The sequence below is a fragment of the Calypte anna genome, chromosome Z (assembly GCF_003957555.1).
Source record: "Calypte anna isolate BGI_N300 chromosome Z, bCalAnn1_v1.p, whole genome shotgun sequence".
In the NCBI taxonomy this organism is placed as follows: domain Eukaryota; kingdom Metazoa; phylum Chordata; class Aves; order Apodiformes; family Trochilidae; genus Calypte; species Calypte anna.
The window spans coordinates 37,328,635-37,346,877 of NC_044274.1; the positions used below are offsets into that span (position 1 = coordinate 37,328,635).

At 36.8% G+C, this 18,243-nt stretch overlaps 1 protein-coding gene across 1 annotated transcript in view; it reads left to right on the forward strand.

Annotated features, from left to right (window-relative positions):
- PRUNE2 (prune homolog 2 with BCH domain) overlaps positions 1-18,243 on the forward strand; it is a 134,125-nt gene that overhangs the window by 21,713 nt on the left and 94,169 nt on the right. The window contains exons 2-4 of the mRNA XM_030467344.1: positions 9,670-9,774; positions 10,283-10,485; positions 11,762-11,925. Coding sequence (XP_030323204.1) covers positions 9,670-9,774; positions 10,283-10,485; positions 11,762-11,925 — 472 coding nt within the window. The remainder of the gene's footprint in view (positions 1-9,669; positions 9,775-10,282; positions 10,486-11,761; positions 11,926-18,243) is intronic.

Below are 18,243 nucleotides of genomic sequence, written 5' to 3' on the forward strand. Positions count from 1 at the left end.
AACTCAGACACAGCCCAGGCAATGAAAGAAAAAGGATCACTCTATTCAGGGAGATTTCTGTGGTATGGATTACATCTGTGTATGGATTCAAGAGGTACAATATCCCTTCTGTCCCTAGCTTTAATTCAGCCTTACTTACTAAATAAATTACCTACAAATTTCTACCATTTTTATATCACCCATGTAAAAAAGTGTGCTAGACGTTAAAGCAGCATGAGTTCTGTTAGTGAGTGCAAGAATGTGATTATTAATTTTCTCTTGCTCATATGCAATACATAAATGGTTCTGATATTAGTACTATGGTGAGGGCAATTCAGGGATTTAAATAGTGTAGACGTAACTTCTTACTCTATGACTAAAAAGGCAATGGCTTTCATAATAGAGCATATGTTTCTATTTTAATAACATCCCAAATAAAAAAATAGATTGTTGTTGTAGAATCAGGTCACAGTTTCATTCTGAATATTCATTCTGTAGTGCACTGTTGAATTTCACTAGTATGTGTTGCAAGATAATTTTTAATCTGTGCTCAGCTTCTGCAGCTAATCAACCCAGTATCTATCTCTCCCAAAAACATTTGTATTTAAATGTTACAATACTGGAATTTCTTCATGGAATAAGAAGCTGCCAATAATAAGGGACTTTGGGGAAAAATTCCTTTGGGGAATGGTCTTTGCAGCAGGCATAAAGAACATCAGAGGAGAAATTGTTGATTGGTTTCTGACTTTCAGTGGTGAAAACGAAATAGTGACTAAAACAATAAAAAAATAAAAAAACCCAAACACTCTTCAGTTCTGAGACAATCGTAAAAAGCTGAAGACTCTTTAGGATTACAGTATGATAAAAACCTGTTGAACGAGAAAGGCAAAACTGAAAGGCCTCTTGCTCATCTTTTCCAGCGATGATTTTCTCCCTGAACTGAAGGTGTGTAATATATTTATGATGAATGCCTGATAGGAAGATGGTATCTATGATTTTATTGTTAGCTTGAACTACGTGTTAGTCTTGAAGCACTTGAAATATAGTTTATGAAGAGGAGACAGAACTTTAAACAGAAGATCTGAAATAAAATGGAAACATGAAAATTTAACTATTCATAATGTTTGTATTTATGTTCAGTGTAGTCACAAATTTTATGTATAGCACAATAATAAACATTTAGGAAAAACACTGAGATTGCAAGATGATACAATGAGAAAAAGAAGAAAGACCAGGGTAGTGCTTACATATTTTTCATATAAAATCAGACATATAAAATCAATCTCATGATGTGATCACTAATTCTATGTCTTTGAGGCTGTTGGGTCATGTCAGGGTATGGTTGGTCTCCTGTTCAGCTTGGTACATATCAGCTGGGGGCAACACTGCCTTAGAAACATGAAGCTCCTGTGCATCACAGTGTTCAGGTGCCTTCCAACTCCTGCTAAATTTGTTCTCAGTTTCAAAGATGCCTCCACCATTTTAGAGAAGAAGTTAAGCTTCTTAAATGTTCTGATGTCAGATGTCAAGTCTCTGACAGGGGCAGGTAAATGAACTGCATTAGTTGAGTTTAATTCCCTTGCCTTCACAAAGAATAAAAAATCACCTTTGCTCTCTATAATTAATTTAACTTCTGCAGTGCATAATATAATGGCTTTTATTGATACCATACACCTCCTGACACACTGTGGAACTTTTGTGACAATTAGTATGTTCCTAAGGTAAATGTGCTCATTTCTTTTATCTAATTTGTTCTTTAATATCTCAAGGGACACACCTTGATCCTGCAATAAGCTAAACAATACCTAAAGGGAATGGATATTCTCAAATTCTGTAAACTGATTGGCATCCCAGTTTCACCTTTGCATGGGAAGGAGTGGGAAGAAGAGTCATGTAACTTGAGCTGGAAATGCAAACATATTCTGTGACTGGCTTCAGACAGTAAAGATAACCTGGAATAGGAATAGAACATTTTCTTTCATAGAGCTGAGTTGCTGTATGCTGCATTGCTGATTTTCAGCTATTAGATGAGAGCATTAGTACTACGTAGAACACATGAATATGAACAACAAATGAGTTAATGCAGCATAAAAGGAAGAGGGGAACTTTGATTTTTACTTTAGTAACTTCTGTGATAGAAAATCCTATTGACAGACTGTTGAAGTAGTGCTGATTCAAGCTTAAATAATCATTCTGCTGGGAACATTTTCCTTTTTCAGCTCCTGTATCCTATTTTTTCTTGGCAGGAAGGGTAATGTGATATCTTTATTCAGCCTAAGGTCATTAAAATTAGCTTTCCCTCTTCTCACCTTGTTAAACTTGTTTCATAAAAACTTAGACTTCTTTAATTCCCTAAGACAAAACATTTACAATCTGTCTGATTTAATGGGAGTTTTATCTTGATGTAACAGCAAAATTGGGACCAAAATATGTGGTGCTAAACTCATGCTTCCAAAATGGGTGTGAACAGGGCCATGTATATGTATCCATATATGAACCATTTCAAAAAACAAGTGCTACTTGTATACGCTGTATTATTATTAAGATCTAATGATCTTGTGATGTCTCTGACCTTGACTGTAAAGGCAAAAATTTGGAGAAGCAGGAGTGTGTGAACATGTAAAACTTATAAACCAAAGTGAAAATCGGTGCCAAACCAATTGCTGTGACAAGATTTTGATATTTTATTTTAATTCTGTGGCATTTCTTTTGATAATAAGTGGCATCTCTGCATTATTTGATTACTCCGTTTTTTTTCCAGGGAAAAGTATGCATAGATATAATCGTTTATTTTTATAATTTGCAATGTGAGTACATTTGCAGCAAGTTAGAGAACAGATATTTCTAGAACAGGCAGAGCAGACCTTCATGCCACTACTTTCTGTAAAATGAATGAAAAGTGAAAAGAACAGAAGTTTGCAGTTGGTAGAAATTCTTTTTTGAACAGTGAAGTTTGTCTGTTTGCAGAATGCCAAATCACAGCCTGTTGGTAATGCAGAAATATTGAACTGAATTCCCAGCAGCAGTAGCTGACCATGCCAATTCTTGATTAGAAATTATTGCAAAAGAGAGATCCTTGTTGTGGAAATTACAGGAACGATTTAGGGACAGGACAGCCTTGACTCACTGGCATGCCAGGTAGCTAACCTCTCTTTGTTGTTTGTCTTGATTGTTGTTTGCTCTTAATTTGTTTTATTTTTAATTTTTTTTAATTTTTAATTTTAGATTTGTAAGTAAAGCAACATTGTACAATATTAGATGCAACAGGTAATGGTTAAAATATAGCACACTTTATATTTTCTCTGTTAAATTATGTTATTTGGAGAAGAAAACAGTATTTAACCATGTGTTTTACAACCACTGCAGTAAATTACAGTGCATATAATCTGCATATAGTTGACAGGACATGATATTGCATGTGATACTGCAGGGGCAGGGAAATATGATAGCTTTTCTTCTGTCCTAAAAAAAAAGAGAAAACACTTATGAGGATAGGAGACCATCTTTTTTTTCCCAGGCCAGTATAAACCTTTCTTGTGAAAAAGCTTATGAAATATTAAACTGACTTGAACTTTGCATGAAATATTAAATTAACTTTGCATTGGCTTAAAGCCATCCTTTTGACAACAGGGAATGATAATCAACTTAAAAGCTGTTGGATGGGCAGAAGTATAATACTGCTTGATTCTGTAAGGCAAATGCAGGATGTACTCCAAAATGACTACTCAATAAATTGTACTTCCAGGTTGGAGGTACAATTCCAAAGCTACTGAGTACCCTCTCATGTAAGTTAATGACTTAAAATCTCAGATGGAGTATTTATTACAATCTTGTGAGAGGTCCAGGTAGTTAGGCTTTCTCCTCATGCATCTGCAGGCAAGCTAAGTAGATCTATGCAGCCATGCTCTCCTATTAGTGCTTCAGCCTCAGGACTGGAAAAGCTTTCAGCATTTTATCTGACACTGTGTGTTTCTCTGTTTGTGACAGTGCAACTCTGCAGCTTCTTCCTTATTACCATGCTTCTGTTGAGTGATACAACTCTTCCTTTGAAGCATTACTGTCCATGACAACTACTGTCTCATCCCATGCACCAAAATGCAGTGATTTTGAAGCAGCTGAAGGACAGAAGATCCAGTGAGATTTGAAGGGGAAAAAAAAAAAAAGAGGTGGCTCCGAAATCAAGACTGCTACAGCGTGTGTGTGTGTGTGTGAGAGAGAGAGAGAGAGAGCGAGAGCATCTTCTTCCTGTTTATGCTAGAGAAAGTCTTTAGGATTTCCTATCTTACAAGATCATTCTGGCTTCTACATTAACAGAGACAAAAGAGAGAATGTGATGTTTGACCTGGATATCGTAGTTTGATGAATCGATGTAGTAATCTGTCCTACCAAAAGTTTTTGCAAACCTGATTGCAAGTATATACACTATGTTTGAATTAGCTGTTTGATACGGGTAAAAACCAATCAAAGGCTCTTTGACTGCAGATGCCTTAGGATGCAGTGACTGTAGTGATGCTTTTATGTGATTAAGAACAAAACTGGGCAGATAAGACAGTATGCTCACCCTAAATATCAGGGTATCAGATCACTTACTAAATTAATACTTTTTGGAGCATGATAAGAGAATCAGATCAACATCTATGCAGGTCTGATCTGAATTGTTTTATCCTGGCTGATGCTATCTGAGAATGACACATCATTTCTTTAATTCAGTTTTTCTCAGACATCCACTTTTGTATGCATTATAAAATTTAGCTTTAATCTAGCTAAACAAAACCCCATCAACACTAAGAGAGACCAGGGATCTCAAGTGTAAAATTTAGGAGTTTCAGTTTCATCATTAACCTCTTACATTTTTTAATTCTTAGAAATACTGAAGGTTAATGATTCCTGACAGGTTTAGTAGTCATAGCTGCAGGAGTCACATTTTGGCCCTGTTGCAGCTAAGTCTCATAGAGTTTATGGATCTTCTCCCTAACTGTGTATTTCTCTGCTGGAGTCTTTGCTTGGAAAGACCTGGAAAGGGAAGCCTCACATCCGTATGTCTGCTTTTCTCCTAGGTGGTTGACTAGCAAGCGGTAGACTCTGCAAACTAGTTGTGTCTGAGACGATGGAAAAGCTGTACATGGGGAAGGGGAATGCTGGTAAAATCATATATCTTAGATTTGCAAGAGAGGAAAGAGAAGCATGCTTAGCAGAAAAAGCAGCAGAGATCAGGAAGGCTGAAAGACAGATGTCACTGATCTTCCAAACAGTACTGTCAGTAGGAGGTCTACCTTGTGCTTTTATTTTCTAGAAAAACAGGTAGGAAATTAAGTCATAAGAAGACAGTATCCAGTGCTGGTTTCTCAACATGAGCAGCCATAGAAGCTGAGGAGGCAGTTGCCGTTCCCCCACCTCAGAAGAGGTGGTACCAGCTTACCAGTGGGCATGTTTCACATAAGACTGTCAGAGCTGGTGATGTCACCAGAGCTAGAGAATATTTCTTTTATTTGCTCTTTGGAAACGTAATCTGATGTGAGAATTAAGAGGGATAGCTTAGTTTTGCTTCAAAATATTAAAAAAATAAATATGGCAGCACATCACAGGCAGTGCTAGTTTTGTGCAGTGTTCTGCTTATATTATTACGGATAAGTCCAGATTTAAGCTCTGAGGGGAAAAAAAAGTTATTTTGAGGGTTCTCTTGGCTTTAAAATGTCATTTTGATAAAAATGAAAATAGTATTATAATGTAACTTCAGAGCTGTCAGCAACCTCTTTACTAGGTTTTGATTGCTTTGAAAGCTGTAGTAAGCAACACTGTGGTTATAGACAAGATCTGGTTGTTCCTGAAGGAGTATCTCATTATTTGTTTTTTCCATGTTTGGTAGTGTCTTTTTGCCAGTATTGATTGTCTGAAAAAGTAATGTCATGCTAAAAGTACTGACTTATACGACTGCTAAGATACTGCAGATCAGATCCATTATCACTAAGCTTTTGCTAAAGTATCTGTGTTGTTGCTACAAGAAGGCTTCCTGGGTGAAAACAGAGGAAGGGAGATGCTACCTTGTGTAACCTATCTTGTGTAATCTATTAAAATGGAAATAAAATGTCTGTGATTCTAGCATCAGATAAATACCCAGTCCAAATAATAAAGATGCTGAGAGTAGAAAATGTTGTCCATGTAATTAGGTTATGCACGTGTGATCTTTTTGTGTCACTGAATTATTGTAGTGGTTATCACTGCGGAATGGAAAGGTGGATAATTCAGTAGTAATTCACTGAGCTGTGTCAGGGTTAGTGTGTGCCTCTTTGTGCTCATGTCCTTGAATGGTCACTTTTGGATGTGGCAGCACTCAGACTGTAGCTCTTGATCTACGGTTTGGAGTTAGATTTGGGTGTAGCCCAATTATCCTAATCTTCCTGTTAACCCTGATGGGACAGCACATACTGTGTGCATGCAAATACTAGAATGGAACTTCTCTGTGGCTGATGCATTTTGCCCTGATCTATTTGCTTCTGTATCAGATATATGATGGTTTTTCTAGAACTATAACACAGAATTACAGAATATCTTGAGTTGGAAGGGACTCATAAAGATCACCAAACCCAACTTTTCTTTAGGAGAACAGATTGTATATGTGAATATGAATATTCATTCAGAAAATCAAGGATTTCATTTGGGAAAATAACAGCAAACATCACGTGCTTTCTAGCAATAATTCAGAGTGACTTTTTTAGTTAGTTTTTGTTATGTTTTTCTCACTTTGTCAGCCTCCAGAATGACAAGAACTGTCCAAACGTACTTTACAACTTTGATAATCTAATTTTAATTTATTAATAATTAATTAGGTAATACATGATTTGATATTGGAAGTCACGTCTTAAAAAAATCATGCTTTTACCTTTCTTTTCATGAACGAAAAATCTTCAAATTCATGAAACAAGATGGGGACTATCAATTTTCTCTGTTATCAGTGCATCTTATGACATCAAAATGTGAAGCCTAGAGTTCCTTTTCTGTTTGTTCTAGCCAATTTTAGCCTTGAAATCAGTGAAGTAGACTCTTCAGTTGCTTATAAAGACAGTTTACAGGTTGACTTTGTATTTGCCTTATTTTATTAAAAAAACCTAAAACACTGCAAAAATAATTTGCTAAAAATTACAAATGAGAACTTAGGGATTGAAATGGGGTACTTGTGTGCAAATGAATAAATTTTTATTCGGGGAGAGGTAGAGTAATTAAGACAACCAATTGTAGTGGACAAAAAACCCCCAGCCTCCTCAGTGGAGTTACCAGAGAAAGGCAGTGTGCAACAGAAACCCCTGAACCACTTCAGAAATTTATTTTTTATTTCCCTACCCTTGGGAAAGAGTTGGCAGTATCTAATAGGTTACCTCAGCTGAATGTGTCATAGGCAGAAATATTCTGGAAGAAACCAGCATTTTTTTGCAGGGCTAGGATGTCAACAGCCTAAAACAGAAACACACCGCTCTCACTGTTAGTCTACTTGTCATATTAAAAACTCGGTTTAGTCATCTCCCTCTCAGAGTGTTTGTTAAGCTCTTGAAAACACTCCAAGGAGATGGTCTGTCCTTCCACTGTTCCATCTGTTCTCCTTCATATGTATTGATGACATTCTGGTGTGCTGGAGTAAAAAAACAACAGTCCTCAAAAGGCTAGGTGACCTGCTCGGATTCCAGAGAGATGATCTCCAAAGCTTTCTTACTGTGCTATGTTCTCTCTTTATTCTCTTTTTATTCTGCCATGCTTTTTGCATTTCTTCAAAAGTCAAATGTAGAAATGTAGAGTTTTTTTGTTTAGTGGTTAGTTTAGAGGCTTGCTTGGGTTTTGAGGTTTTTTTTTCTTTTTTTTTTTTCTTTTTTTTTTTTTTTTTTTTTTTTTTTTTAGAAATGTGAATTATTTTCTTTTTAAGAAGTTGTTAAGACTGTTATACTGTATGCCTTGGGTGGTACTAGGCTACAGTGAACAGGTCAAACAGGTCAGTTTAACAGAACTACCACTAAGACACAAGTTGTAAAAACACGTGTGCAGATTTTAGTGCTTGCCAGAATGAATTCTGAAGACAGCACAAACTTTCTTAGGAAAGCACTCATGTACTTGATTCGTCACTGAAATTCAGGTGACTGTTGAGGATCCTTGCTTTGTATGGGAAAGTGTTTTGTGGCATATGAGCAACAGGAAGCAAATAGTTTTAGAGGCGAAGAAGTGGAAATAGAACAGTATCAGATGTCTTGAATTTTTTATAAGATTGTTTGCACTGGATTCTTAGAGGCGCTGACTTTGTAGATTAATTAGTCAGGTTATCAGTTCGTTATATTTCCTTATTTCTCAACGTTGAGTAATTTGCTATGGAGTTATGATGAACCTAAAAAAAAAATAAAAAAAAAATCTGAATAATACTAAAAAAAGGGCGAGTTAATGAACTTTATTTTTTTTCTTTAGGCAAATCAGTCAGAAATCTGTGTGGCAAAAGAACAATACAACAAAAATATGTTGAAAACATGAAAATGGAATTTATTGCTGGTGAAGGCCTGCAGCTTTTTTTCTGTAGCAAACATTTTTACAGACAATACTCTTCAGAAAACTGCCTGTTTTTCTCAATAGCTATTGTGTGAGGGTGTCCTGATTTTATTACCCAAAGGCATTTTGATGGCTGTATTCCATCTGAAGAAATATCACTAAGTTTCTTCCTGATATCTAGATAGATGTAGGTTTAGACACAGAGAAAAAGGTTAGCTTTAATAATCTTACATTTATAATTATTGTGGATAACATACTAAGTAGTATATGCTCCTGCAGAAAGATCAAAATTTTACTTTAATCCAGAGACCTAATTCAAAATAAGACAAAGTACATCAACAACAATGAAAAATATTTAATTGCATATATTTGGTTCTAAGACATCTATCTTAACATCAGTTATATATGTTCTTAAAATTAAAAAACATATCTCATTAAAATAAACTAAACAGGAAGGGTTGGACTCGATGATCTCTGAGGTCCCTTCCAACTCAGCTAATTCTATGATTCTATGATTCTATGATTCTATGAATGGTTCCGTGCATCTAGCTTGAAATCTATGGTGTGCCCAAGAGAAAAACATCACTTTACATTCTCTTAAATGCAGAACAGACTCAGTTCCCACTATGTGACAGCTCAAAGCCCTCAGTGCTCCACTTGGTGTGTTGAGGTCCTGAAGAGTCAGGGTGAAAGCCATTTAGTTTATCAAGTTACTGATTGCAGCCAATCAAAGAAAAAGGAGAAAATTGAAATTACAATTTCCTGTGTGTAGTTTTTTGTGCTTATTTCCATTGTATTTGAACCCATTTTTCTTGTTAGATTTGTGAGGTGTTTTCAAAAGCTTTTTCCACACATAAATGAAGATGCTTATCTGTTTCTTTGCTGCTTGCTAAAAGGATTTCTGTCAGGTTAGATCTTATGTGTATTCTACACTGGGATCTCTTATGAAACCCAGATTTCTTGGCTTTCTTGGGAGCTATGAACCAAAGGAATCATGTCTGACCAGTTATTGCCCACAGTCAGTGCATTATTTAAGTTGATGGCAAATACCACCCCAGCTGAATCAAAAACGTGATGTTTAAACTGCCTTTTGAAGCGTTTTGGTAACTGGGCTTTGTTGTTTCTCATCATCATTGTTACTCATTTCAATTGTTTTCTAATGTGTTACAGAACAGGAGCAAATGCCTGGAGAAAGTCCATGTTGTTCTTGGGAATAAATCCTGTGATTTAGATTCACTCATTTCTACTCTGGCATATGCCTACTTTCTAGACAAGGTAATGGAAAAAAAATGTACTGAGTGGTCTTAGTTCATTTGCACTAAATTGTTACAGACATCCTACTGTTAATTAAAACATACTATAAAAATACAATTGGAAAATATTTTTATTACAATCCGAGGTGAGGTTTTTAAAGAAAAACAATCTACATTAATTTCCATACAAAAATTAATGCATGGTATTAGATGGCTCATTCAGTAGCAGCAAAAAATCACCCCTGTGCATCGTTCTTTCCTTCCTAATTTTCCAGTGATTCTGTAAAAGGCAAACAGAGACAGAAAAAGAAAAAAAAAAAAAAAAAGGAAAAAGAAAAAAAAAAAAGGAAAAAAAGAGAAAGCAAAAAAATGGTTTGGTTTCTTTATTTTTTTAAATATTAAAAAAAAGGTCAAAAAAAAAAACCCAAAAATTCAGACTGTTTCTGATTGCTCACTCTGTTAAAGCATCTTTCTAATAAAAACCATGTCTTATTTTATGCTACTCTGAGAAATTCACATCTGTGTTACAGGTCAGCCCTCCTGATGTTCTTTGCTTACCTGTGTTGAATATACCAAGAGGAGATTTTAGCTATTTTACCGAGACAAGATTTATATTGGAGGAGCTGAATATCCCGGAGTCATTCCATATCTTCCGAGATGAAATCAATTTGCACCAGCTGAATGCTGAAGGGAAATTGTCTTTAACACTTGTAAACAGCAACATGCTTTCAAGGTATGTACTACAAGATGCTGTATGTGGGTTTAAGCTGTTTTAAAAATTGTGTTTTACTTTTTTGTGCATTAATATTGGTATTTGTATGGTAACAGACTAAAAAATGAGTAAGTTAAAGTATACATTGTCTCCCATTATGTCCAACAAATGTAACAGTCACCTTTCCATCACTTTTAGTGGAATGCTCTTTATTTAAGTACCTTGTGTTTTTGCACTGCTTAGACTAGATATTTTAATTTAGTTTCAATAGTCTCAAAATTCCCCGTAACAAGTAAATAAGAAATTAGATTTTTTTCCCCCACTTCTCAGTTTTCAATAAAGGTATTAAGACTCTCACATTGGTTTGGAGATGGTCAGCATGCCTGTGTATGTTCTGTTAAGGTGGCTGCTAGATGATTACAATTCTTAGAAACCATCGCATTTTTCCCAAAGTGTTGGTAGTGCCAGAGGCTCAGAGACGCTCTATGGAAGACCAAAATCCATATATCCATGACTTGGAGGGAATATTTACAAGCCCATAGTCAATCTTTTATAGGGAGCCTCTTTATAGTGGTCTGCCTGTCTTCTCGCATGTGAAGAATGCTGTTAACTTCCAACTCCCTTTAGCACATAATTTAAGATAAGTAACACACTGTTGTGCTACGGCCCCTTTGTACTCTGAAGGGTCTGTAGGTAAGGGAAAATGTAAAATAAGAAATATGCGTAAATCTCATAGCTATTGATTGTTTATCTGCAGTGAGCTCAGTACATCATCCAGTTTCTCAGAATAAAAATTATCTGTAAGAATTTTTTTGTTACTGTCCCTTCCTGTGTTTCTTCCTTTTAAACAGTTATAGTCAACATTTTATATAATTAAATAAAATTTAACTTTGTTATTGCTATTATAAGCAGAAACATAAAGTGTCTAAATACAGAAAAAAGATCTTTTGTAAGTAACCAAAATATTCAATGGGGAAAATTCAAGATCTTCCCTAAGTAAAGAGTGTTAGCTTCAATACATGTAGAAATATTTTTCTCAAAGTATTACTTTTAAAAGAAATTACTTTTGATAATGGAAATATAAGCAGTTAAGTCTTAATACTTAGTAATATATCAAACAATAAAATCACTGTGAGCATCTTATTAAAAAAAATTACAATTTTAGGGTGGGCGATATAGCGGATTTTGAATAACCATAACAATAGTGTTGTAGATGGGAACTGAAAAAAAAATGTGCTGTTTACTGGGCTGTCTGAGCAGCTAGAAAGAAAAATCTATCTTTAAATTTGCTTGATAGTGAGGATAAAAGTTTGGAATCAGCTGTTGTTAAAGTCATCAATCCGGATGAGCAATGTGACGGCAGCCTGGAGTTACAAGCATCGTCTTCCTCTTTAGTACTAAAAGAGATTCTTCAAGAGGCACCAGAGTTAATCACTCAGCAACTGGCTTATCTCCTCAGAGGTGAGAGATTACTCTTTATATTAAATACTGAAAGGTTTAATGGAGTGTTTCTGAATCTGCTCATGCAGAAAGAATGTGATCCATTCTTTGGTTAACAATCCCTTTAAAGACCACGGGAAGCTTCATAAAAGAAGCAGGGAGTAAAGAGTTTGTTAAAGAGTAACATTATATTGAATATTAAAAATGTGCATTTAAAAATAGGCATGAGAGGTCTTTGCTGTATCACTAGACAAGAATATTAAATGGAGCTGTCGACACACCAGCTGGGTAGCTGGAAAAGCTGTGCAGTTCGTCAATTCCAGAGGCTGTGTGGTGCTACCAGTTCGGCTCTGCCTGCCTGTGGACATCAATATGGATTGGAATCTAATATTTACACTTTAAAGCTTCTCCTGATGGTGAAATCTATGTATAGAATGATGTTTTAATGGTGTGATGTGAAACTTTTGCTGTTTAAAAAGTGCTGTAACCAAATGCTCATTGTGCTCTCCTTTTCTTTTTTATTGGGTGCCTGGAAGAGTATGAAGTATGGGGCTAGTATGCTAATAAGCTTTAGTGAACCTTCCATGAAGTACTTTTGTAAGCTCCATGTTTCTGTTGAGTGTTCACAGCTGTCCAGAAATCTAGGCAAATGACCAGGCATAGTAATTTATTTTGGAGGCCGATCCCCTGGGGATCTCTTGGGATACCTGCATGGTGGCAGAAAGTGTCAGGAAACAGTGCATAATGAACATGTTCAAGTGTATGGTTGTACCTGGCTGCATATTTTGGCTGTCTAGTCTGTATTCAAGTTAAAATAAAGCGCTCTTATTAGAGAAATACTGAAAGTGTTTACATTAGAGACATAACATTGGGTTTTAAGGGAGATAGTAGCTATTTTTTTTTATGGTTAGTAACTTCTTTTGTATTATTGTGTTTGTTAGCACATATTTGAGGAACTTTATGGGCATTGGAGTCTCTGCATACCTGCTCTTGCATGACATGAGGAGTTTTTATGAAGCATAGAAAACAAAATGCAGCTGCACTTGTGATTCTCCCCTCAATGCCGTTCTCCCCTCAGTTTGTCCATATAGAAGGTTAAGCAATACAGTGAGTCCTCTAGTGGCTCTCTTAAAACAGAGAAGGTTTTTGGTAGTTAGGAACCCTCCACTGAACATTCAGAACATGCAGTAAATCTCATTTTTGGTTTTGATAATATGTAAGAAACATTCCTAGATAGAAATTAATGAAGAAGGAAGATCAAACTACAAACAATCTGAATATAAAAGATCAGATACAACCTACCTAAGTCTAGCTTTTGTGTTTCTGTTTATACATTATGGCCTTTTGTCAAGTCCTTCTTCTAAAGGACACCGTTTTGAAATTCATCTTGCCTGTGAGCACAGGAAATAAAGTCAGTGCATATCTGTCCTGATCTGGAAGGAGCAGTGGCTGCCTCAGTCTCATGGCTGTGTGTGTAGAGGCTGCTGGTGGCACTCCATGAGCACACAGACAGAGAAAGGGTTGTACTGGGTTTTTCCTGCTTTGTTATCTTACTTCCAGTGTCAGTTTGTATGTATAAATTTTGGGTGAAGTTTAGAAGAGAAGACCAAGATGGAAGTCAAAATGGTAAGGATGAGGACTGTGCTTTAATAAGCAGCTGAGAGATCCTAAAATCTTGGTCTCTGAGCTGGGAACTAGTCTTCCATTTTCTGGCTTTCTGGTGAGTATTATGCTAGAAGACATGTAGGATAATAAAAAAATCTCATGTTTTCACAGTTATCACATAGTGTCTCTGACCACTTCATTATTGCCTCTATTTCAAACTTATTTTCTCACAGTCTGTTAGCAATTTTTAAAATTTCAATAACAATGACAGGAGTTTATAACGTGCTATATGTCCGCTTTGAAAAAAATTCACCTGCTCTTCTGTGTTTAAAAAAAAACAAAGTCAAGACAAAAGACTTTTCCTGTGAAAACAAGCATTACTGATTTAGGCAATCTAATATTTAAGACATTTTTTTCTTCTGAACGCTTTGCTAATATCTTTGTCTCCTCCTCAGACATACTATAAGATAATTCTACTCTTGGGCTTTGAATAGAGCCTGCTTAGAGAGGCAGTGTTGTACTGCCATATTTGCCTTAAGTGAGAGCTTTTGCTGTCCCTGGATTTCTGCCAGAAGCAAACTACTATAGAACCTCCCAGAGTCTTGGGCCTGTTTTATTTCATTTCCTTGGAGACATTTACAAGGGGACTGTTGCCAAACCCAAGACCCATTAATCTGCTGAATCATTACATTTTCTGTTGCAGCCAGCTGGCAAGGATGTGATTCCAAGCACTCTCTGTTGGGTACCTTGGGTCAGTGTACTCCCAAAAATGCCTCCTCATGTTTATTTGTATAAGGCCTTGAAGGGTGCCACAAGGTGCAGACTGGAACACGCAAATAGACTCAGATTTATAGCAAGGGCATTGGCAATTTTTTTGTCTTAATTTTGAGTCTGCTTTTGCCAGCTCTGAGCTGCATTGTTTTGGTGCCCTGTAGGGACAGTCTGACTTTCTGTAAGGATTATTTTGCTATTCTAGGCATCTAGACAAATGGTAGAGAAATGCTCTTTTAAGGACTTTGGAAATTATGCCAAGTTTTGGTGGGGCTTTTTTTGTTGGTTTTTTTTTTTGTTGTGTTTTTTTTTTTTCTTCTTTTCTTCTGTCTTGTACATAGATCAGATGATTCACGTATTCCTTAATTGGTTGCTCTGTATGTCAGAAAGAAAGGAGCATTTTCAACTGCGTCAAACCGGGCACTTACTTTTATGGATACTTTTTCTTCTGTGTATGGAAACAGTTTGGTTGGAGACTATGTTTCTCTCCTCCTCCTTCTCCCCTGCCCCTCAATTACATTTTATTCCAGCTTTGTGGCTTTCCTGCTAATTACAATGAAGACTGCTTGTTTGGGTCTCTTTTACAGTTCTGGTTTGTGGGATTTTGGGGGTTGGGGAGTATTGAAGTATACATTCCATAAGGGACTGCTGGTTTTCATCTTTATCCTGTCCTTTATTTTTCCAGGTCATGGAACAAAGCATCAACAGGAGAAATGCCTATATTTTCATTGTACTGTTTCTCTCAGTCATAAACTTATAATTCAGGAGATGCTTGTGCTCTTCTTAATGTTTTCCCAAAACGACTTCTGCCTTCATTAGATCATGTTTAATATTAATGCAGAGCAATTGCTTTTGGCAAAAGTAGTGCTTCACTTCCAAACTGCTTTGCAAAAAACAATAAAATGCACATTGTTTTTAAGAGTCCTAGCTTATTTTCTAGTGACTTTTTCTTAGGAAAAAATATCTATAATGTAGTGTGATGCACACAAGAAATAATATTGAATCTTGTATTACCTATTATGTATTTCATTTTTCAGCTCTTGTCAGCAGACAGAGCAGCTTCCATTATGCTTTCAGAAACCCTGAGGGAGTTGCATCAGCACTCAGTAAAATCTGCAGGAGATTTCTGAGCCCATGTATCTCTTTTACAGCAGGTACTTACAAGAGAGCACATAACAGAATGGATAACCTACCTTTGGCCAAGTAAAAGTACCTTAACTGAACTGTTTTTCTAAACTGCCTGGAATCTTAACCCTCACATGGATGCTGAGGGTACCTAGGGGAGAAAAAGACATGGGCCTTTTTTTTTTTCTGATGAGCATTGTGAGTAAAGATTGAAGGAAGAATAAAGGTTGATCTTAGGGTTTGCTGACACCCTATCAATTTGAGAAGGATACTTTTCTAGCTTTCATTGTAGTAGAAAAGCTAGCAATTCCAAGCACCACAGTATTGCTGTGATAAGTAGGAAAAAAAAGCCTTTTAGAAATCTTTCTAAGATGTCTTCTTGTGAGACAAGAAGACACTTGTCTTCTTGTGGTGAGACACTCCTTCAGGCTGGCTGCATTTCATTCTTGTATTAAGTGATAAAATAAAAAATTTCTAAGTTTACAATGCTCTTTGAAGATATTATTCCTGATCAAACTATGTAAAGGGATTGGTCCTGAGATGAACTGAATGGTGAAAGGCAAGCACTTTCAGTTAGATATTGCAGTATAGTGCATGTCTAAACATATTCAGATTTTACAAGTTTACAGTGATGTCTGTGTCCTGCCAAATGTGAAATCAAATCCAAGATGGCCTTTTCACTGAAGAAACCAAGAATTCATCAAACATATAGAAGCAAAAGAAGAAACACTAGTACCTGTTGAAATGCACAAATCTTTCCATTCCCTTTAGATTTGGTAAGATTTAAATAACATAAATGTTTCCTTCCACCATCTGTGTGTTGGAGAATTGATCTAGTTTTATTGGCATGAGCATTGCTGCTGCAACACAAGAATAGATCTGCTTTGGTGTGAAAGAAATCCATGTATTATTTTAATAAACAGGTGCTGGTGGTGATTTTTGGTGCATTGTAGCTACTGTGGCTCAGACACTTGTTAAATTCACAGCCAGATACTGTCCTGGCTGCTAGAACCTATCTTGATACAACCACAGCTTTCTGCTGCTGGTTCTTTTATTTCCTGCAGTTGGAGAAATATAACTCTTATTTTTTAAACTGCTTTTCTGTCTTACCTCCCGATACTCTTTTTCTTGGCTCTAAAACGGCCAGGCTGTATCAGGCCTAGAGCTAACTCAGTTTAATTTAGTGCCCCAGCCTTGAACTTTAACTGTAGAAACGGTATGTGCTGGCAGGCAATGTTACCTGTTTGAAATACTGATACAGAAAAAAAATTAATCTATCTCATTTCATTGTAATGGCTTGGGAGCTGCTTATGTAAGAGTCAGGAGAAAATGCTTCTTTAAATTCGGAGTTTCAGAAACTGTCTTCATTTGACTGTTTATGTATGGTTGAGCTTTTGTTGTGTTTTAGGAGGGACGGAGTTCTGCATTTGTCTTATAGCTTAGTGGAAATCAATGACTGATGTGGCCTTCTGCAGTCAACTGGAAGTAGCCTCTAGATCATACTTCTTTGTACTTATGGGTGACTTCAATCACCATGATATTTGTTGGAAAGCCCACACAGCTAGGCATATTTTGTCCAAAATCATCTTCATCAACAACCTTGATGATGGGACAGGGTGTCTTCCCATCTTTGCTGATGATACAAAACTGGGAGGACTGTCTGATTCACCTGAATGCTTTGTGACCATTCAGCAGGGTTTGGACAGATTGGAGAGCTGGGCCAAGAGGAACCTAATGAGGTTCAACAAGGACCTTCCTTCCGAATAACAAAATGCACCAGTACAAGTTAGGAGGTTGTCTGCTAGAGAGCAGCCCCATGGAGAAGGACCTTGGAATCCTGATGGTCAGCAAGTTATCCATGGGACAGCAGTGTGTCCCTGTGGCCAAGAAGGCCAATGATATCCTGGTGTGCATCAAGAATATTGTGTCCACCAGATTGAGGGAGATTCTTCTCCCCTTCTACTCTGCCCTAGTGACACTTCCCCAGGAGTACTGCATCCAGGTCTGGGCTCCCCTGTTCAAGGGGGACAGGGATTTACTTGAGTATAACAGAGAGCTACAAGGATGATTAAGGGAGTGGAACACTTGCCTTAAGAAGAAAGGCTGAGACACTTGGGGTTTTTTAGCCTGTAGACGAGAAGACTGAGAGGGGATCTAATTAATGTCTATAAATATATGAGGACTTGGTGTCAAAAAGGAAGGGACAACATCTTCTCACTTGTGCCCTGTGATAGGATGAGGGGCAGTGGATTCAAGATAAAGCACAGGAAGTTCCACCTCAGCGTGAGGAGGAATTTCTGTATTGTAAGGGTTACAGAAGCCCCCAGAGAGGTTGTGTTAGGCACCTTCTCCGGAGGCTTTCAAGACCTTTCTGGATAAATTTGTGGGTGACCTGTCCCAGTTTTGGTCCTGCCATGGCTTGCTTATCTTCAGAGGTCTTTTCCAACCTCTGACCTTCTGTGATTCTGTGATTCTGAGACTGACTGAAAAAAATCTGTGGTGTAGTTAGTGCTTAATTCACAATCAATCCCATACTTAGGTAGGAATGATTTGTGCTACATGGAGTTAAAATAAATCACAAGTTGCTGACCTGACACCAAACCCACTATGTAGTAGTTATTTCTATATAATTAAGCAAACAATGAAGCTCACAGAATGCTGACTTCAAAACTGATGAGTCTGAGTACATACATAACTCACATTTCATTTTGCTGCATTTTTGTTATATTTGTGTTGAGATTTTCTTGTCTTGGGCTTCCCATATGTGCTTTCCTCTGAAGCACACACAGCTGAGGTAAAAGATTAACGTGTTGTGAATCTGAGGACCTACGCAGATGT